This window comes from Martes martes, assembly GCF_963455335.1.
Source record: "Martes martes genome assembly, chromosome: 12".
NCBI lineage: Eukaryota > Metazoa > Chordata > Mammalia > Carnivora > Mustelidae > Martes > Martes martes.
This window is the reverse complement of record NC_137900.1, coordinates 14,026,383-14,048,971: the sequence shown is the minus strand read 5'-3', so window position 1 is coordinate 14,048,971 and position 22,589 is coordinate 14,026,383. Positions and strand designations below refer to the sequence as shown.

Genomic DNA, 22,589 nt, shown 5'->3' with positions numbered 1-22,589 from the left:
GCCACCAAAGCCTCTGGTCTTGCCTCAAACTCAGATAAAAGCACTTTTTCTAGATGGTTTTCTCCAGTTTGTATTTTTCAGGGTTGAAATAACCTCGTACCTCAGTGTCATTTCAAAGTATTACCTTATTTTAATATGTGCATGTGCGCTTAACACACGCAGGTGTATGTGCTGTGTAAAATATCTCAAACAGCCAAAAATTCCTTGCAGCGTCAGGGAGAGGTGTGTGAGGGTTTTAAATTGGCCTCACATAGGCATTTTATAATGCTCTAAGTTTATAAAAGAATTTCTCGAATTTGTTGCCTATTTAAAGGTTTGTTTACCTCCTTTCTGTCCCTCTCTACAGATTTTCATAAACAATGAGTGGCATAATTCAGTGAGTGGCAAGAAATTTCCTGTCTTCAATCCTGCAACCGAGGAGAAACTCTGTGAAGTAGAAGAAGGAGATAAGGTGGGTTTCCCAGCCCTTATGCTAGCTTTCTTTGTTTCCCACCATGCTGAGCTTCTAATCCCACCACAACCTGAAGTAAACAGGTCATGAAAATACCCTTTCTGGAGCCGTCTGGGAAATTGTTCTTTGTGCATCGAGGGTGCCCAGTAGCCATGTGGTGATGAGGAGCCCATGGTTCCAGGTGCGGTGCTGATTTTTTTTCTTGCTATTTCTCCTTACTTGTTCTTCAGTATTTGGGTGTATTGTATAAAAAGACTACATACAATTAGTCATAGATTTATAAAGCAGAGAAATCCCTTATATAAAATTGTTCTTCTTTTAAGTTGCAAGATGAAATGAAAGGAAACAAGATAGAACGTTTGAAACAATATATTGCCCACATTATATCCTTAAAAATCATTGAATGGTGTGGTGCGTAAACAATGAATCTTGCAACACTGAAACAATAAAATTAAATTTAAAAAATAAAAATAAAATAAAATGCAAAAAAATATCATTGAGTGAACATTAAATTGGTACCTTGAAAAACTGAATCTTAAAACCACAGAAATTAAACCATGAATTGAAGGTATTGTTGTTTTCCAGCTAATCATCATGCCGACTACAACAAAAACCAACTTATATCACCATTATTTTTTAATTCTTAATGTTAATTTAACCCTCAAGCATCCCAGTGGGAAAGCTTCTATTTGTAACTGTTTTCACCAATGATAACAAAATAGCAGAATGGACAGGTTGACTAATTTACTTTAGGGAACATTGCTAATAAATAATGAAATTTTAAAAATCAAAAAAACAATAATAATAATGAAGTAAGTAGTCAAATGCTATCCTTCTGACCCCAGAGTCTGTGACCGGCAGGGTTGCCTTACCTTGTGATTATTATAAAAGTGAAACACTAAATAGCCTGGGAAGTGAGGAGACAAAAGCCTTCCTGTTCTTCCTCTGAGCACGTACCTTAAAATGTGAATGTGTTTCTCAGTCTCTAGTTGTCCAAATATTATCAGGCTTGAAATCTCTGTCCTATAAGGTATTAAAAAATAAGTTGTTTGGGTACGTAAAAAGACCATTGAAAGATGAAGTCCGGATGTCGACCCAAGGATAATACTATTTGTGACCCAAGGTTCAGTCCCATGTTCCTGCCCAGTTCCCATTCTTTCACTGCCTTCTCCCCACGTGATGAGATCCCTAATTGAAGGCATTGAGCCTTGTAGATTTATTCTAAGATAGCCTAGGCCTCCGGGGCTCATTTAGGTTTAGAGAAGCCCCTGGATTCAGGTGGCCATATTATCAGAAGACGTAAGATCTGTGCCTCAAGGAGCAAGAGTTCAGAGTTTAACCAGAGGGGTCGACAGCTTGAGAAGTAGATGCAGAATAGAATGGAGAACACAGGTCACCACTCTGAGATTTCACTTTCTGTACACACCAGAGTTGATCTGTGCATAAATTCTTCATGCGTTTCTCACTAGCCTCTGGAGAAAAGGCCAGAAAGCCGTCTCAGGCCACCCCATCAACATAGGAATTTCACCTTTCCTGTGTCCAGAATCACGGTCCAAATAGTGCACACCGCTCAGGGCCTCTGTGACTGCCAGGGTCAAGGTACGATCCTCGGGTCCTAGTTCAAATCATTAGCTGTAGAAAGAGCACACGTGTTTCACATGTTATTGACCCTCTTTTTGAGCTTTGGTTCCTTGTTGTGTAATGGGGACATAGGAAAAACTCGGGGAAAGTTAAGTAAGAAAAGATGTTGGGGCGCCTGGGTGGCTCAGTTGGTTAGGCGTCTGCCTTTGGCTTCGGGCGTGATCCCAGAGTCCTGGGATCCAGCCCTGTGTCAGGCTTCCTGCTCGGTGGGGAGCCTCCTTCTTCCTCTGCTGCTCTGTGTCCCTCCCCCTGCTCTTGCTCTTTCTCTCTCTCAAATGAAGAAATAAAATCTTGAAAAAAAAAAAAAAAAGGATGTAGTGTTTTAACAGTGCCAGGGATATGACAAAGCCCAGTCATTGTAGGGTTTTATACTTCTCTAAAGCCCCCCCCCAAATTTCCCAGGTAGAATTACTGTCAACTGTGCCAGTACAGAACATCATACATACCTAGATGATAACCCCCGTGTTGCATGGGTATCGGTTGGTTTGTCTGAGACACCAGGCTTCTTGTAAAGGTCCACATTACCTTTTACCATTATACTTTCAGTGTCTTACATGCTACAGGTAATGGATAAATGAAATTACATAAGTAATATGTAAAACTCCTCCATTAAGCTCTGAGTTTCCATATACCACCCCCCCCACACACACACACACACTCTCACACCCCTCATCTTAGGAATCCAGTGCTAAATTATCTGCTGACTAAGGCAGTGTTTCTCACAGTTTCGCCTGCAACCAAATTCCCTGGAAGGCTTGTTGAAACACGGGGTGCTGGGCCCCACCCACCCGTAGAGTTTGTTTCAGTAATTCTCTGGTGGGGCCTGAACATTTGCATTTCTGACAAATTCTCAGGGGATGCTGCTGTTGCTGATTGGCGTGGAGATGGGGGAATATACTCTGAGTACTACTGAATGAAGTTATTAAACCATTAAATTATGATTGCATTTCATAAGGGGCATGGACTTTAATAAGTAAGAACGTTGGAGGGAGAACCTGCACCGTAACAATCTCTGTGCACCCCTGTGAAATGTTACAAGACCAGACTTGAGCAGAGACGTACTGATGATCCCTGGCAACGTGTCTTAGGAGACCCAGAAGCCTATGTGCTTTGGGCCATTCCTAGAAAGAAGAGAAACACGTATTCTTCTATTCAGCAGAGAAATGACTTTGCCAGAGACTTCCGGAGATCTACCCAACACTACGTTACAGCCCCACGTTACAGCCCCACGTTACAGCCCCACGTTACAGCCAATGTCCTTCTCGTTGGCTGAGTGGCTCTGGCAACCCGGGGTGGGGAGGGGAAACAATAAAGGGCAGGGCGAACTAAGTCTGAGCCCCTGACTGCTGCCCGCTCCTTCTCTCCAGAGATAGAAGTGCTGCTTAGGAGTAAGACTGCAGACATGGTTGCGTTGGCAATTACCAAAAGAACAAGTATTCTTGATGCTTTGGCCCTGGTGCTTTGGACGTCTCTCTTTGCCACTGGCTTGCAGCTTTCGTTTCATCAGGAAGACAAATCTGTGTCTGGAGTTCCAGCTGCAACCTTGTCAAGATCTCCGAGGACTTTTCTTGCATCGTTGGTGATGGGATTTGCCTTCTTCCTAAAGTGCAGTGAGGGGGACCTGAGGAGCAGACCTGAAGCTTTAGAAATATCTGTCATCTGTTTGCTGTGGGCTTATCGGTAATCACTCCCGCTCAGAGCAGAGCAGTATTGTCTGCGCGAATGTAGATCAGGAGCACTCACTAACACCCAGCAAAGCTTCAAATCGGGTCACAACGCTAACCGAGCTGCTAGATACTGGATCACTTGAGTTCAGTTGTTTATGGTATAAACTGTTCAGGGTAACCTGCTGTTTGCTTCACATTCAACATTCTTGTGATCCCGTTCTCTTCTGGAGTAATCTACTGACGTTTGCTTTTAAATAATGATTGCTCGTCTCACAATTTTGCTGACAAATGTGCGTGAACTCCTAACAGTGCTTAGTGAAAGGTACAAATCGAGTAAATTACACAGTCACTGTAAACCTAATATTCTGGAACTGACTCTTGAGATAATGAGCCAAGAGGTTTTAGGGATTTAATTTATGAGTAGAATGGAGCTAACAATGGGCTATATACCGCCTTTCCATGGTGTTATGAAGAAAGGAGGAGGAGCGAGAATGAATGGAGGTTACAAAGCGAAGCACAGATGTGGGTGGGAACTGTTTTCTTTTCACTTCAGTGCCTCTTTTAGGCTATATTGACTAATCCTGAAAACTGCTTTTAATACTGAGCATGACCTAACAAATAATTGGTGGGGATAAAAATAAATGTCCATTAAAGTAAGTGCTTGTGACAGGTGTAAAAGTAAAACTGGTCTGATGACTATTTTCTCCAAATTGGAATGGATCTAATATGGAAATGGGCAGCCTGGGAGCGATAGAGAAGTTTGTCCTTCCTCAACTGTGTTTAAGAGGTCTTTTGATATTTCATCATCCAAACTTAAAAAAAAAAAAGGAACATTTAAACCCCTCTAAGGCAAAAGTGTTATTGGTGGTGGCAAATCTGAGTTAATACACCAAATTGTTTTCCGGTGAATTGAAAAACTATGTCCTTGGAGATGTTAGTCCTGTAGTAAAATACTACTTGTAGAATTTTAAAAATAACAATAAAAAAAACCCTTATGCTTACTATGGTTAGTGCAAAAGCTTTCTTATGTAATAGAATCAGTTAAAATATGATTTATGGTGTGAATGTCAATATAAGCAAATTATTTATATCAGGAGCACTCTTCCATAAAATCAATGTAACATGATGAGTTTAAAAGGCTGGTAATTAAATTGTTAAATATTTATTAACTGCCTGTTGTAGGCCCAGAATAATAAGGAATATTATAGCTTTTAATACAGAGACCAATAAATATTCATCGCAAAGATCACCATCAGGATGTCTTGCAGAGCTGTAAAACCGGATTTGGGAGCCAGATGTGGGATCAAATTTTGGTTGATAGATTTCATGCTGGGTTTCATGTCCCGTAAAACAAAGTCCATGGTGTTGAACTGTCGTAGTAACTGCAGAGTTACGGAAGGCTTCGTTGAGTGCCTGGAGCTTTGTAAGTTCTTCCTGGTAACTAACATCAGGCTGGATTAGACTGACAAGGGTTTAAGTAGGTTGTGATATTTGGTCTTAAAGGGTATGTCACATTTTGAAAATAGAGTTGTGCTGGTAGAACATTCTTGGCAAGGAGAATTTCAGGAGCAAAGGTGAGAAGCAGTTGGGCCAGATGGAGTAGAAAAAAAAATGTGAACACAAGTTTGGAAAGGTGAGGTGGGGCCCAAAAATGTTGGGTCTTGAAAATCAGAAAGAAGAGTCTGGCCTGAGGACCGTAGACAAAGGGAGTTGCAAATATTTGATAGGGAAAGTGGTGACATAAAATTGCATGAGGAAGATTAGCCTGGTGGCCATGGGCAAGACAGCTGGGGGACACAGAAGAGAATGGCTTGAGAAGGCAAGCAACGATTAGATAATAGCAGCCTAAAATAATACACGGTAGAGAAAACTGAAAGGAAAGATTAAAATATACTAGAACTGCTGAGAGTTATTTTAAGGTGGTTTTGCCTGTTTTGCCGCAACTATGGTAGCCCTTGCTACCCCTTAATGAACACTGAGTCATGACTGTCCCGGAGAAAATGTGTTTCCAGTGTTACCTTATATAATTTTCAAAAGGACAATCTCCTGTCTTCCCGATTTGATCATTAGTAGCCTGATCCCAAGATTTACAGTAGAGTATTTAGCAAATTTTTGGATGGAGGACTAGCTGGATGGATTGGGGGATGATGAATGGATGGACAGATGGATGGATGGGTGGGTGGGTGGATGTCTCCGAACTCACAGAGTTAATAGATGAGGAACCAGAATTTAAACCTGGGTTATTTGTTCCAAATCTATGTGTTAACGATCCTTACTCTACTTCTGTGCTTGCAAGATAAAATAGATTATGAGCAAAGGAGGATTATGGTACAAAGGACACAACTGTAAGAAAGTCCTTATCTCAATGTGTTTTCCGTACGGCAGAGTTAGATGTCTTGAAGCCATTTTTCTCCCTCCCTTTGAGAGGCCGGGATGGCTCTGATAAACTGTATCTGGCTAAGGCTGACGGCAGAACACTGAGCAGAAGGATCCAGATGAAAGCTCTGTCACACAGACCTGTTTAAACACACAGCAGCATATATTTTATAAGTTGCGGTATCCATAGATCATACTGGCAATTTCCGAATCTTGTGGGTTTTTTTTCCCAAATAGCACTGTCTGTGTATAACTTGGGAAAAGTTAGAACTTATGGCATAAAACAATATCCAAATATAAATAAGCAATGTGATTAACTGAATACCCCCAATATGACTATATACACATTTCTCAGGAAGGGCGAATAACAACGCATTATTTTATTGTATATACTCATCATTCTCTCAGAAGTTAGGCGGTGAGATAAACAAATATATGATGTATTATAGTGAAAGAATGTTTGCTTGGGCTCTGTGAATGTTATCACTTAATCAAAGTAGATTACACTTCTAAAATATCTTGCTGGCCCCAGATCATCTTAGTGTGGTGATAAATACTGTAAAAATAGTTTATTTGTCTTTTAATTTGCAGACTTCTAAGTTTTGGACTTTTTAATGAAATATATTCCAAGGTGGGGGATATTAACTTGAGGTTCATGATCCCCACTGGGGCAGGGGTCATTCTTGAATGGGGTTCAGCTAAATTGTGGGCAACTTTAAGAAAATTTTATGTAATTTTCTCCCCAATTCTCAAAAGAGATTATGTCTTCTGCAAAAATTTCCAACCATCTGGCCTAAGATGTGGCCATGATTTGTGGAATTTATGTAGCTCTGTGTCGTGGCCAGTCCTACACACCAAAGAACATTGGAACAATCTATGCCTTTAAGTTGTCTGCAACTGGGGAGCCTGGGTGGCTCAGTCGATGAAGCGTCTGACTCTTGATGTCACTTCAATTCATCGACAATCTCAGGGTTGCGAGATCAAGCCTCTCATGGGGCTCTGTGCTGGGCATGGACCCTACTTAAGATTTTCTTTCTCCCTTTCCCTCAGCCAGCCCTGCCCACCCCTCACTCTCGCTCATGCTCTCTCTCTTTCCAAAAAAAAAAAAAAAAAATGCTTACAACTGATTTGAGGCAGAAAAAACATACAAAGTAGTAATGGAAGAGGTGGTGAGTTTTGTAGTAGGTATGTGCTATCGGAGCTCCAAAGAGATCTCAACAGGGATCTGTGGAATGGAGAGGCCAGGGGAAAGTAGCAACTAGGTTGACTAGGAAAGAACAGGAGGAGTCAACCTGGCTCCGGGAAAAGAGTGTGAGTAGAAGCAGCAGGAGTGAAGGCCAGAGGCTAGACTGAATGTGGAATTACTAGATTTTTTGACCCTGCTTGATTATTTGAATTAATGTAATTTTAAGTAGCACCTTAAGAATAGGAAACTGACTTCTGTACCTAGTTAGGAACTGAAAAGATCTCTTTGTATGCATTTGGGAAAAGAGAGGTTGTAATATCCAGACAGAGCCTCTGTATACCAGTTCCACTTCTCAATGCCTTTTCCCTCTGCACAGGAGAAATGAACATGCGCTTATAGTACTTACCTTTCAACAGCAAGACCCAGTTTTCATTCATCCTGCAGTGGGTTCTCAAAAAGCAGGCACAGGCTGCTGTCAAGAAGACAGTCACCATTTTAGTAGATCTTGAGCGTTCCCTGGAACTCTTGGTCCATCACCAAAGCTGTAGATCATGGCGAAGGGCAAAGGCTCTACGATCAGAGCTGCTCCGTGTAAAACCATTCTGCCACTTTCAGCTATTGACGTTGGGCCAATTTCCTCTCTCTCTTTGCTTCAGTTTCTTCTTCTGTAAAACAGGAAACATATTTGTGTCACAAGATTATAAAGAATTCCATGAGTTTTATGTGTGCAAAGTCATTTGAATATGACTTGATCGATGTATGGTAAGCACTCCAATGGTAGCAATATTATAATATTACAATATTGCTATTCAGGGAAATCAAGACTGAGCTGTGTGTGTGGAATTCATCATTCTAAAGATTAGGCAGCAGGTCTGTAACTCCCATATCTGGCAGTTGAGTTCATACAGTGTGCTAGACTTCGGGCTAATGAACACACAGCATCTGTTTATGGGGACTGTCAGTCTGTTTTATAGGGTTATTGCCACTGCATTTGCTAACATGTCTAGGCTACTGAAATGAATTCCCTTTGACTTGCAGGAGGATATTGACAAAGCAGTGAAGGCTGCAAGAAAGGCTTTTCAGATCGGCTCTCCATGGCGTACTATGAATGCTTCGGAGAGGGGACGGCTAATCTACAAGTTGGCTGACTTAATTGAAAGAGATCGTCTTCTCCTGGCAGTGAGTATTAACCAAACTGGGCAGGTAGAGAGATCTCTAGAAAGCATCCATTGTTTGGAATGGCGAGTGGCTTTGGTTTTAGTGATCACTGTGTGCTCTCTACAAACAAAATGGAAAGACTTCTACCAGCTCCTCTATAGAAATTGTACACACCGTTGAGCTTATTCTCAAAGAGGAAGCTGCCTGCTAGTTCTGGATAATGTTCATTTCTATGCCTAGATTAGAGTCTACAGGCTAAACCTTAGCAAGCCCCAAGTTATAGCCTCTTAAACAAATTTTTTTCCTCTATTCTAGAATTCCTTAGGGACTTTAACAAAGTCACATGCAGTGAATGTCCTGGAATGTTGGGTTTCTCCAACTTACTTGACCACTGAACTCTTTTTGTGGAAAATGTCATAGATTTTGTCAAAAGTGCCCAGAATATTTCTCTAAAATAGACGTATTTCTCTTTAATCTAGACCACCAAGAAACTTAATAAATGGCTACTTTTCCCCTCCTGAAATATATGTATTCACAGTGGTCTGGGTTAAATGATGGTCTTCTCACAGGTGAAAAAGTTGACAAATTAAAAAAGTCAATCCTTTGTGTATTTGTAAAAACTGTATTTTTTATGTATACTGCTTTAAAAAAAAAACATTTTGGCAGTTAGATGAGTCAGCAAGTAAAATGGGTGGGGTGTTTCCTTGTTTTCTTTTTAATTAGACATTCGAGTAAAGCCAATTGCAAATGAACCAATACCAAGATCCAGCTTCACAGCAAATTCTCATTACCTTTAGAATCTTATAATGGCAGTAACACAGACGCCCATGTACATAATTTTTTTTTAATTTATTTGGCAGAGAACACAAGTAGGCAGAGAGGCAGGCAGAGAGAGAGAGGGAAGCAGGCTCCCCGCAGAGCAGAGAGCCCGATGCAGGGCTCGATCCCAGGACCCTGGGATTATGACCTGAGCGGAAGGCAGAGGCTTAACCCACTGAGCCACCCAGGCACCCCCCATGTACATACTATTAAATCAACTTGAGTGATTATAGTTAATCAAGGAACTATTTATTATTCAAAGGTTCAGCATGATTCAAAGCATGCAAAAATAATGGAGTTAGAAGTTATGTACAGTTGGGGCACCGCGTGGCTCAGTGGGTTAAAGCCTCTGCCTTCCGCTCAGGTCATGATCTCAGGGTCCTGGGATCGAGCCCCACATCATTGGGCTCTCTGCTCGGCAGGGAGCCTGCTTCCCCCTCTCTCTCTGCCTGCCTCTCTGCCTACTTGTGATCTCTGTCTGTCAAATAAATAAATAAAATCTTAAAAAAAAAAGTTATGCACAATAAAATCACATTAATCAAAATGTCCTGTAGGAAGAAAGCAGAATTTGCTAAAACTTGGCTTGTCTTATTTAGCAGTTCTGTGGATTTTAGAATGCTCCCTCTGTCAGCATAAGATCCTAAGGGGGAAAGAAGATCAGGCACACAAAAATGTTCAATGAAGTTTGGGGATGGCAGCCAGGGTAACACAGAGACAGAAGACTGTGTAACAAATGAGGAACAGTTTCAACAGTTTTTCACTTGTATATTCCTGCCCCGGCAGGACATGAGATCCCCAAAGAGCTCTCTTAGAGTTCCTGCTGAAGGAAAGGAAGAAAAGAAACCAGGTCATCCAGTGGATGGTTAGCAAACTGGACCAGAAAATGTTGCACTTTCCAGCCTGACCGTCCAAACAATAATTATGACAATAGGGGCAAAACTGGAAGTTTCACCATTCAAAGTTCTGCCGAAGAAAACTCATGGATGGAAGATTCAGGAATCACTGAAGTTTGTGTACATAGGTTGTATCTGGATGGAATGCAAATACCAAAAATGATCACTGAGGCACCGTTCATAGTCACTAAATTGTCCCACAGTTGTGTCTATACAATAAGCGAAATTTTGCTGGGCCTCTGATCTGACTTAGGAACCGAGGTGCCACTCACTCTCACCAACTGTGTGTCTTCCAAATTGGGACTGATTCCTAGCAAGCTGTCCAGCCGGAGGACATTCAGAATGAAGAAGGAATGCTAGGGTATAGAAGCCGCAATCTTACTGCCCTTTTTATCTGGATCTTGTTATGTGGCCTTAAGCAAGTCTAAGCAAGTCATTTTTACTCTTTTTGTTTTGTTCTGTTTCTACCTCCTTTGTAGAAAGGAAACGTTATACAAGATAGCTTACAGGATTTTTTTTTTCTATTTCCCAAGTTCTCTAGCACATGCTTCTTTAAAATATTAACTCTCGATTTTTTAATCGAAAATGTTTGTGGGAGTTTACGTTTGAGGTTTGATTTCCTTTTCAGACGATGGAATCAATGAATGGTGGAAAACTCTTCTCCAGTTCCTATCTGATGGATTTGGGCGGTTGCATCACAACCTTGCGCTACTGCGCAGGGTGGGCTGACAAGATCCAAGGCCGCACAATACCCATCGGTGAGTAGCTTTGAGAAACACCAGGGGAGAGGGTAGGCGAGAGGCGATCGCTGTAGAGCTGAATCACTCCAAACTCCCCCTTTAAAAGATGTCAGCCGAAAAGGCAGACTGATTTTCTCCTTGACTTTGAGACAAGGCAGCTCTGAGCCTGGAAGTTCTGCAAAGATTTATCAAATGGTTCTTTCAAATTGTTTCAGCATAATCGTGCAGAAGATCTCACTACAGATATTTTAGAAACTATTCAAGAAAGAACATTCTTATGTGTACAATCACTGAATTAGGGCAGTTGCCTCTCTAACCGCCCAGACTTTTCAAAGTTGGCCTCGGATGATTTACTTTGTATTCCGATAGTGAAATGTACACCCTTCCTATAATGTAATTATTTAAGTGTCTTTGCGTGTTCCAGTGCGAGGCAGTTATGGTCATCTGCGCCTGGCCTCACTCAGTAGAGTTACAGTACATTAATTCCACAAACTAGTTCACGCTGATTTATTTTGAGTGGCTTCAAAGTGAGATGAGGTGGTGTTTAGAGTTCAGTTTAAGAATTTGCGTGATGAAATGCGTATGTATGTGCTTTAGTATTTTAGCAGAGAATGTTAATGGGAGAGGAATATAAAAAAGCAGTAACTGGGAAAACATTATGGGTAGAATTTAATTCATATACATTCACTGGCTCTAGAACTGCAACACCCTCCAGGACTGACCCTGATGGGCATTTTCAATCTAATTGAAGCATCCAGCAGCGTAAAAGCAATAGCCAGGAACTAAACTAAACGGGGCGAGTGAGAACATGGTGGTAAAAAGAAATGAGGCTACTCCGGAAATTCTTTCTTTACCGTCTGACAAAATGGGAGGAACTATTTTAAGTACAAATAGATTTGATAAGGAGCTTTCTTGTTCCGATAGCCAAGAAGCTTTTGTGGGAACTAGAACGGAACAAAACAGAACAAAAAGCACAATGTAACCTCATCAAACTTTGAGGCATATGAATCAGTTCAGATCCAGATTGCAAAACAATGTATTTTACTTCTGGCAATTTCTTCCTTCCTTTTTTTTTTTTTTTTTTTTAAATGAAGAGATTTGTTTTTATTGTTTGGTAGGTCAAAAAAAAAAGCACCTTTTAGAATAAGCCAGTAGGCTTGTAGGGAGATATTTTTTAATTCTACTCTTTTCTAATTTTGTTATTTTTAACTCCAAAAAAATTCTGCCATTACTGATAGAACTGTCAGAAACAGAACTCTTAACAGTTGTCTTTAAGCCACCCACCTTGTACCTTTATTTTTTTTTTAAGAAAATAAACTTAGAGAATGAGGATTAATTAGAAAATAGCCCTTCTACAAGATGAGAGAATTAAATATCTTTCAGATACATTCCGGTTTTGCATCTTTGCCTTGGCTTACATCAGTTTTATGGTTCCTCTCATTGCAAATTACTATTGTAGGATGTGGATTTTTCCTTTTGTAAGTGGTCAGAGATATGGGGGTTATTTCTATTTCTTTATTTGTTGTTTTGTTTTCAACTATTGTCTACACCTTCCTCTCACATCAACCCCTGTGTGTTTTATTTTCCAGATGGAAACTTTTTTACTTACACAAGACATGAGCCTATTGGTGTATGTGGCCAAATCATTCCTGTAAGTTGGTCTCCTATATCATTTTCAGGCTTAAAAATGAAAAAAAAAAAAAAAGAATTCTATTTCTATTTCTTTTGGTAAAGAAGTTTTCTCCAGCACATAGGGATTCTTAGGTATTTGCTAAATGTGGAGCAATGTAGTAACTGATGAGCTTAGGTCTCTCTGTGACTGAACTCTGGAGGTGAATGAGGTAGTTCAGAAATATATCTATTTTGTGGAATATCACTTGAGTGTGTTTTGATATTACAGCATTGACCTATCTTAACCTTTTATTCTGTGGTTCATTTTTTAAAAGCTGTGTTATGTACTCTTTTTAATACCCGTGTTTCACATGCATGTGGCAAAGCAGCCATTGCTGCCTTCTCTATTGCAGGACGCCATTTTAGTGAAGTAGTATGGCCTACTCTTCTCCAACACTTTTTATCTCCTCATTGAGACTTCTCAACTCAACAGCCAGTGTTGAGTCCAAAATGCATTTTTTAAATTAAAGTGGAGGAAACTGTTGGAACACTGTATGGAATTTATCCTACCTTTAATTGTATTTTTAAGCAGAATCATGAAGGCTTTCTTTTAAATCCAACAAAAAGGAGACTATCTAAATGATTTCACCGACATACTCAAAGAAGCCAAATAAAAAGATGGTAAAGTATTCTGAAGCTTTTAGATGGGGAAGTGTCAATGACTTATCTTCTCCTCCAATGTGGTTGAAATGCATCCACAGCCACATTTTGAATAAAATTGCTCATTAGTTCAACACTCAATAAAACTAATAAAAATTACACCATCCTGAATACTAGTAATAGCTAATATTTTTTGCATGCCTATTACGAACCCATCACTCTGTTAAGTCTTTGGCCCACTTTCTTGACAAATCCTCAGGATCATAAGGTAGCTCTATTTTTGATTTCTTGAGGAATCTCCACACTGTTTTCTAAAGTGGCTGCACCAACTTGCATTCCCACCAACAGTGTAAGAGGGTTCACTTTTCTCCACATCGTCTCCAACACACGTTGTTTACTGTCTTGTTAATTTTGACCATTCTAACTGGTGTAAGGTGGTATCTCAATGTGGTTTTGATTTAAATTTCCCTGATGGCTAGTAATGATGAACATTTTTTCATGTGTCTGTTAGCCATTTGTATGTTTTCCTTGGAGAAGTGTCTGTTCATGTCTTCTGCCCATTTTTTGACATGATTAGCACTAATGGGGATTTACCCCATAGATACAGATGTAGTGAAAAGAAGGGCCATATGTACCCCAATGTTCATAGCAGCAATGGCCACAGTCGCCAAACTCTGGAAAGAGCCAACATGCCCTTCAACAGATGAATGGATAAAGAAGATATGATCCATATATGCTATGGAGTATTGTGCGTCCATCAGAAAGGATGAATACCCCACTTTTGTATCAACATGGACGGGACTGCAGGAGATTATGCTGAGTGAAATAAGTCAAGCAGAGAGAGTCAGTTATCAATATGGTTTCACTTACTTGTGGAGCATAAGGAGTAACATGGAGGACATTAGGAGAAGGAAAGGAAGAGTGAATTGGGGGAAATCGGAGGGGGAGATGAAGCATGAGAGACTGTGGACTCTGAGAAACAAACTGAGGGTTTTGGAGGGGAGGGAGGTGGGGGGATGGGTGAGCCTGGTGGTGGGCATTAAGAAGGGCACGTATTGCATGGAGCACTGGGTGTGGTGCATAAACAGTGAATCTTGGAACATGAAAACAATTAAATTAAGATGTTAAAAAAAATGAGAATCCTTAGGATGACCTTTTGAAGTAGAGAGGATTTTTATCAGCATTTACAGATGATGAAATCATGCATGGAGAGCATGTAACTTATCTGAGCTCACTGAGCTGGTCAGTGATTGAGCTGAGATTTGAACAAAGTTCTTAGCCACCAGACCCTATACTTTTTGTCTTTAGCCAGATATTTATCTTGGAAATAAACATTGCTACTACCACTACTATGCATACACACATGTGCACACACACCCAATTTTTATTATTGAAATATAGTTGATGCACACTGTTAATATTAGCTTCAGGTCACTGCTAACTATTATTATTGGGTACAGGGTTACAACAAATGATCTATAAGGAGGGAGGAATAATTACAATTTTCAAAGATGTGCAGACATGTTTAACAGGCCTGATTTTTAAAACCATGCAGTATTTTTTTTCCTCCAGTAGTTGAAGAACTCAAAATAACAGCACTTAATAAAATTTTACGACTCCCTTCCACTCCTGTCCCATATCTAGTTTATTTGGAGCTTTCCAGCATTTATGAGTTGCTTTTAGCAATGAACCTAATTTGAAAACACCAGTTGATTACACAAAACTACAACAAGTATTATTTCACATCTATAGGTAGTGAATAATGTAGAAGTTAGATTGGCAAATGTGGCTTTCAGCAATATAAAGAATCAATTGTTCCCTGTTGCTTTCTAGTGGAATTTCCCACTGGTCATGCTCATTTGGAAGATAGGACCTGCCCTTAGCTGTGGAAATACAGTGGTTGTAAAACCTGCAGAGCAAACTCCTCTCACTGCTCTTCACGTGGCGTCTTTAATCCAAGAGGTGAGTTTCCCTAATCAAAATAACGCACGAGAACTCAGGAGCCCTCCTTTACCCTATGAAGACCTCACTTGGTGCTGCTGTAAACCACCTGCCAATGGCTCCAATCCAGATGAGAACACATCGAGCGTGGCCTCCAGCTGACATTGCTGGCAGTCAGCCGCCATGAACTTCTGCCCAAATGGGGACAAGAAGCCACACTCAAAGGCTTCCTGTCAAACAGTCACCTTACAACCACTTTTATTTTTGTTTCCTTAGCTTAACTCATGGATGCAAAGTCACGTTGAAATCGATGTATCTTTCTTTCAAATAGTGAGATGAACATTGGTTTCTAACTGGCACTAACGGATTGGAGGTTCCGCAGAATTTTTTTAAACTAGTCCCTCCAGAGGTTGGGGGCCTCTGCGCCAATATGCTTACTTTTAATATTGGGCCACATAATTTTTAAACATATCTATCCACGAGGGGTCATATTTATGTTCTGTTTCCTGTTGTGGTTTTCTCAGCATTTATCTTGCTCAAACACCAGCCACAACAAAACAAAACAAAACGCATGAAATGTAGTCTCATCGGGGCGCCTGGGTGGCTCAGTTGGTTAAAGCCTCTGCCTTCGGCTCAGGTCATGATCCCAGGGTCCTGGGATCGAGCCCCGCATCAGGCTCTCTGCTCAGCAGGGAGCCTGCTTCCTCCTCTCTCTCTGCCTGCTTCTCTGCTTACTTGTGATCTCTGTCTGTCAAATAAATAAATAAAATCTTAAAAAAAAAAAAAAGAAAGAAATGGAGTCTCATCAACTATCCAGATTGGGTTCCTACTTTCTTCTTGGAATTTATTGCTCTTTGTCCTTCAGATCTTTCCAGAACTTAAAAGCCAAGCTTTAGTTACTAGAAAATAAAAATCTGAACCTAAATCTTAAAACTTTTCTTCACTTCAAATTTAAAATAAAGAGAAAAAGGGCAAAAGAGATATCAAAATGGGGCATGTTGATGCTAATAACATGAAATTTTTATGTGCCCATCTCAGATACATACTGTTTTCTACCTGATCATTCTTTAACCAGGAATGAAATCAATCTGTGAAGCTTAGTCATGCACGGGAGGACAGTTCTTATCTAATGTCTTACTGATTAAATATTGCCAGTACCAATTTGCAGCCCAGCTGGAATGCCCTGAACGATCAATAGCTAGAAACTGAAAATGCGAGATCCTTTTAGCTTCTTGGTTTCGCCGATAGGATAATAATTGCATCGTTTTCCTTCTCTGAGAATAATTTACCAAGCTCTTTTACACACACTCTCTTTCTGAGTTACTCTTATGAAATTTGAGGCAGCCATCACTGGGGCAATGATCCAGAAAAGTCCAACATGGACTCCCCCTGACCAAGGAGAAACACTTCCCCAGTAACATAACTTGGGAGGTTATTTTAAATGGGCTACGAAATGAAATAGTAATAATACAAATAGCACTTAAATGAGTCTTTCTTGGTAGAGAAACTCATAAGCTCAGCATCGAGAGGTGGCTTTGATCCCAGGCTCTTATCTTTTTATCATAGAATTAAATGCTCAGTTGTGTCGTAACCGTTTTACTCTTTATCCGCAGGCGGGTTTCCCTCCTGGAGTGGTGAACATCGTCCCTGGCTACGGGCCTACTGCTGGGGCGGCCATTTCCTCCCACATGGACATAGACAAAGTGGCCTTCACAGGATCCACGGAGGTAACATTAGCTACTCAGGCCAGTCGTGCAGAAGGTCTGCATCTCCAGGTGTCAGAAGCATGTTTTGTATCACTGTTTTTAGGCCGACATTTCTCTATAACAAAAGTTCCTTTTAATGATTTGTTCCTTATTCCAGGCTTCGTGCGTGTTTATAGAACATAAGCAGATGTGGGCGAGATGAGGCGGGGCTCCTGTCACTCACCCGGCCTGCACGAAAGTGTGTTTGGTGTGTGCGTTCCTTTCCGTGACAAGAAATAGAGCCGATGAGACCCTGTCGTATGATTAGTATGGTTTATGATAGAAAATCTAAATGAGGCCACGGTGATTTGTATGAATGAATGTAATCGTACCCTGTAGATTATGGAAATTAAACAGCAGAACATCCCCTTTAGCTCCTTATTTGGGGCTCTCTTTCCTGATCATTCTGAAAGGGAGCCAGCGACTCAGCTCCCTGAGTGCTGCTGCTGGCTGAGCCTAACTTTTATGCCTCTCTGGCCCCAGCTTGACTTTCCAGAAGGTGAAAGGACAGGGTGTCAACTGTGGGCACCGCAAGAAGAGGCAGGAGGGAAAGGAAGAGGGAACCGCCCGGAAAGTGGAGTTCAGGAGAATGGATTCGCACCTGTTGAGATGATTTTCTATTGCAAGTAGGAAATGGTAAAATCATACGGGATCAAGCAGAAAACCACTGGAGTCCTCCTGTTGGATTATGTGACACTGTGGGATGTTCAGTGCAAACCTCTTACTGCTACGCAGTATGAAAGATAAAGAATGAGAAGAGCCCCTTCTTATAAAGGCGCTGTTACACACAAGAGATAAGACAGGATGTTGTAAGATACTAAGGGCTGTACAAAGTGCTTGCTGTAAGGGTATTCACAGGGAGGAATGACGATGCCTACACAGGTGTGAGAACCTGCTCTGAATTTTGAAGAGTGCTTCCTTTTTTTAAGTCCCCAGAGATTGAGAAGCAAGAACAACATCCTAGATTACGAGGAGAGGCTAATTTGATTATTTTATATTCCTAATTAGACACGCCAATGTAAAAAAACATTTTTTTTAAAGATTTTATTTATTTGTTTGACAGAGATCACAAGTAGGCAGAGAGGCAGGCAGAGAGAGGAGAGGAAGCAGGCTCCCCGCGGAGCAGAGAGCCCGATGCGGGGCTGGATCCCAGGACCCTGAGATCATGACCTGAGCCAAAGGCAGAAGCTTTAACCCACTGAGATCATGACCTGAGCCAAAGGCAGAAGCTTTAACCCACTGAGCCACCCAGGCGCCCCTAAAGAAACATTTACATAGAGAATGAAAATGGTGGAAAATCAAATTTGATTTTCCTTGATCTTTTTAAAACTAAATACAAAAAATACTTTTTATGTTTCATAGACACAGAACAGAAAAGGTTTACATTCTACAGACCCCCTCACTGAGTTGGGGAAAACGAATCCTGCATTTAGGATTCTGTGGACAAAACAACTGGGAATAAGACATGGCAATAAGCTAAAAAATGGTGAAGTCACAGATCAAAATCATAGCAGAGGAGGTTGAGGCAGGAAGGTACAAATTTCTCAGCCTGGCCTTCCAGACTTCCAGGCACATTTCCTGCTCTGGACCCCATGCCCACTCATTCCCCAGGTCATCGGATCCCATCTCTACAATCACTGCCTATTTGTCTTGACCCATCCTTGGGCCCCTACACACTTTGGGGCACTTTACCTGCTAAAAATGGTAGAACTCTGAGATTAAAAACTAGGAAACATCCGGGTTCAAATTTTGACTCTACCCCTTTAAACATTGTGTCTTCCAAACATTAAGTATAATTGCTACATTTGCAGTTCTCATTTATAAATGAGAATAATAATATCTACCTTATTGTACAAAATACAATTGAAGGAGCTAGTGAGTAGTAAAATATCAGACACCGTATAGGGTATTCAAATCTTATCTTTTCACTCCTCCAGCCTTTTGCTCACTCATGGCCACACCCACTGCAATATGGCTTCCACCACCTATATCTTTTGTGGTCATGGTAGCAATGACCCTCTTTCTAAAGTGTTTCTGGCAAGGTAAGAAGTTTAATGTCCTATTAGACTCATTTAAAACAGAATGAAATGAAACATAGCAAAGAAGAGAGTCCAATGCACATTGTGCAGGATGTGGTATATTAGACCATTTTCTTGAACACTTGCTACTTCTGCCCCTCATGGCAATGCGACAGCATCATGGAACATATTGCTTACTGTAGGTTCTTCGAAGGTTCTTATCTTTCTTCATTGCAGACCGCTTTAAAAAAAATGATGAATCTTCATTTTTTTCCAAGTAAGAGAACAAAATCATGGGACAAAAACTGATGTCTCCTTGTTTCGGCTTTCACTAGACCTTTGGGAAAACTCACACAAACCTTTTATTTGCCTTTGAAACTTGTACTAAGCAAAAGTGTAACCTTCCTCCCCTACTCACACTTCTGGCCACTCTTCATTCTAGTTCTTTTGACATCTGTAGCTTTTAGGAAAGTATCTCAGATTCCATTCCCTTCCCTGAGACAAAAATGATGTACTCTAATAAAGTTTCTCCAGTAAATATTTCTAAGTTAAAAAAAAAAAAAAGATTCAGGGGCTCCTGGGTGGCTCAGTGGGTTAAAGCCTCTGCCTTCGGCTCAGGTCATGATCTCAGGGTCCTGGGATCGAGCCCCGCATTGGGCTCTCTGCTCAGCAGAGAGCCTGCTTCCTCCTCTCTCTCTGCCTGCCTCTCTGCCTACTTGTGATCTCTGTCTGTTAAATAAGTAAATAAAGTCTTTAAAAAAAAAAAAGATGCAGAAAGAATTTGGAGACTTCAAAGGAAGAAAAGAAAATATTATGTAGAAAATAAAAGATTCTTAATCATCATCTTAATGAAAATTTAATAAGAAGTGTATCATGGAAGGAACATGGTATACAAAAGAAATTTTCAGACAGGATTTCCCAACCACAAGTCTAATCTTAGGTTCTTTTTATTAACCTATATTAAAGGATTTGATTTAGTGCATGACGTCTTTAAATAAGAGACAAACATTGGCAGATTCATTATTGCTGTGCTCTCTCTGTAAGGCACAGTAGCAGTCAGTTCAATAACCACATAAAATTCAAACATACGCTCAGCAAGCATCTGCTTACCTTTTGTTCAGTTGAGAGAGAAACTTTTTATTAAAATCCGATGTGTCAAATAGGGAAAGGAAAAAAAAACCCAGAAGCAAGATAAAATGAATCATCTTTCAAAAAGAAAAGCAAAGAGCATTTAGGACGTTAGGACTTCAATAAAAATGGTAAAGAGGAAAGAGTTACAAAGCAGGCCAGGTCTCAGGGATGGAAAAATAAAACAACTACAGCAAATAATCTTGATGGGACATGATCCACAGAGAAAAAAGAAATGAAAACAATGCCTTTCTCTGAAGAGGGGCAACTAGCATTAAAGAAGAAACCAGAACAGTAGGATTCCAGCTAACTGAAGCAGCAGCACAGAGCCCAGATCCAATTTCTTTTTTCTAGCTCCACGGTTCAAAGGTGTGGAAGGAGAGAGGGAGGGAGGGAGGTGGGGGGTGGGGTGGGGAGAGAGAGAGACCTGGCAAGCAACCCATAGTTAAACAGCCCCCACTGTGACAGAGTGTGCTGAGAAGTATGCAACGACAGGACTTTATCACTGCCACCAACAGGGCGGTATCTGTTTGGGAAATTGATGTGTTTGCAAATAACACAATCCGAGGGAGACTGTGAATCTGTCCTCATGAGCGTTCCGTGGGGGAGGGGGTATAAGAGGAAGAAAAAGTCGTGTCTGCAAAGACTCAACAGAGCGGGCTTCGTAGAAGAGTTCCGGTATCAGCCGGACCCCAAGGAAGGGTGGGACTGAGGGAGGCCCAGGTCAGGGTAGACATAGAATGAGAAACAGACATGAGGTTTAGGGGGCAGTAAATATGCCAGTTCGGACAGAACTCTCTGGATTTCAGTAGCAGGATGAAAAGCCAAGTAGGTAAGTGATGGTTGGATCATGACACGTCCAGTCCAGCAATAGAAACATGAAGTTCTAATTAAAACGAAAAACACCTCCTGTCCTTTCTGTCCATCAAGATCAGCCGTCATCTTCTCTGTATCTGTTCTCATGAGTGTTTTTCTGATGCCTCATGTTTGTGTTCGGATGGAGGGGCCTTTGATATCGGAAGGTGCCAAATCTTGAGAACAGCCATTTAATGTTTCTCTCCAATGGAACTCAACTGTGGCACAAACCTCATATACATTTAAAAGGCTAAATCGAGCCGCCTTCGGGAGAGCGGATTCAGCCTCCTGCTCTGTAATGCTCCGTTCCAGGTTGGCAAGATGATCAAAGAAGCTGCCGGGAAAAGCAATCTGAAGAGGGTGACCCTGGAGCTTGGGGGGAAGAGCCCCTGCATTGTGTTCGCCGACGCCGACCGTGAGTGGGAGCCATTCTTAACTTTTCACCCCTCATCTTGGTGTCTGGCCATGCCGGACCGTGACCTTGAAGTTTATAAAAGGGTTTGCTTCTAACATCCAAATGCAAGGCATTAACCAAAACTCAGAATGACTCTTGAAAATCTCTCAAACTGTCCTAAAATGTCACAAGTAGATGAGTGTAACGCAGACACACTTTCTTCCCGGTGTGGAATAGATTGCCACTTTCGCAGCTGAACTCTAGGTGACTGTCTTGCACTTAGGAGCCATGGTGTATTTTTTTTTTTAATTCCATGCCTGTAAATATTAACATTGGGTTAGGCATGGTGACATACACCCAGTTGTGCTGGACTGGGACCAGCTGGAGAGATGCCAGATGTCCCAATCTTCATTTCCCTTCCCTCGAGGTCATACACACACATTAAATGAACTGGCCAGAAGACAATGATCCTTAGCACTTAAGGAATGTCTCTCTCTCCTTTTTTTTTCCTAGCAAGTGTGGCCAAGTTTACATATATTCCGTCTATAATTAGGATGTGACTCCACTATACAGTATCCCTGGTTCATTCTGATTATATTCTCGAGTGAACCTCCCACAATCATTGCCTAGATGGGAGTCAGTCAGCAGTGAGACTGTCAGGCATTCATCTCGTCTGTCTTTGACGGCCGCAGTATGAGGCAATGAACAGAAATGGCCCAATGTGATCTTAGCTGAAACTTTTCAGAACACACTGCCTCACTGTATATTCTACAAATGTGATAAGAGTCCTGATTTTTACCAAACCTTTCTAGAAACTGTTTCCACTCCAACTTAAGTGGGTGTGCTTAATTCACGAAGTAAATAGAGCAATACTCAATTGGTTTCCTTTGAATTAAATCTTCAACAGTTAAAAAATTAAAGTGTGGAGAAAACTTTCTTCAGGTTGTTTAGGGTTTAGTGATAACTTATTTCTCCCTTTTAAGGCTGATCCTACCATCTCAAATACGTAGATAAGAAGAGTTTATGGGCATATATGAAATAATACGGTGTATTTTAAATAAAGGTGGAAAATGCTTTTTCTAGAACAGCGCTGTTAAGGTGGTGGAGTGATTTTGACTATTATTTTCTTTTTCAGAAATACAACTTTTCCTATTGATCAGGGTGTCTAAAAATATTTTTAAATTCTTTAACGCAATAGATAGTTCATGTTTTCTTTGTCATTTAGTTAAAATCTGAGGCCTGAGCTATTCAGTCATCTAACTAATGATAAGCAGAGATGTTTATAAAAACCGTGTACAGGGTCGGT

At 40.8% G+C, this 22,589-nt stretch overlaps 1 protein-coding gene across 1 annotated transcript in view; it reads left to right on the top strand.

Annotated features, from left to right (window-relative positions):
- Window positions 1–22,589, top strand: part of ALDH1A1 (aldehyde dehydrogenase 1 family member A1) — a 52,203-nt gene that overhangs the window by 12,090 nt on the left and 17,524 nt on the right. The window contains exons 2-8 of the mRNA XM_080820711.1: window positions 347–451; window positions 8,360–8,500; window positions 10,820–10,949; window positions 12,521–12,582; window positions 15,036–15,164; window positions 16,757–16,870; window positions 21,202–21,304. Of these exons, the coding sequence (XP_080676837.1) occupies window positions 347–451; window positions 8,360–8,500; window positions 10,820–10,949; window positions 12,521–12,582; window positions 15,036–15,164; window positions 16,757–16,870; window positions 21,202–21,304 (784 nt within the window). The remainder of the gene's footprint in view (window positions 1–346; window positions 452–8,359; window positions 8,501–10,819; window positions 10,950–12,520; window positions 12,583–15,035; window positions 15,165–16,756; window positions 16,871–21,201; window positions 21,305–22,589) is intronic.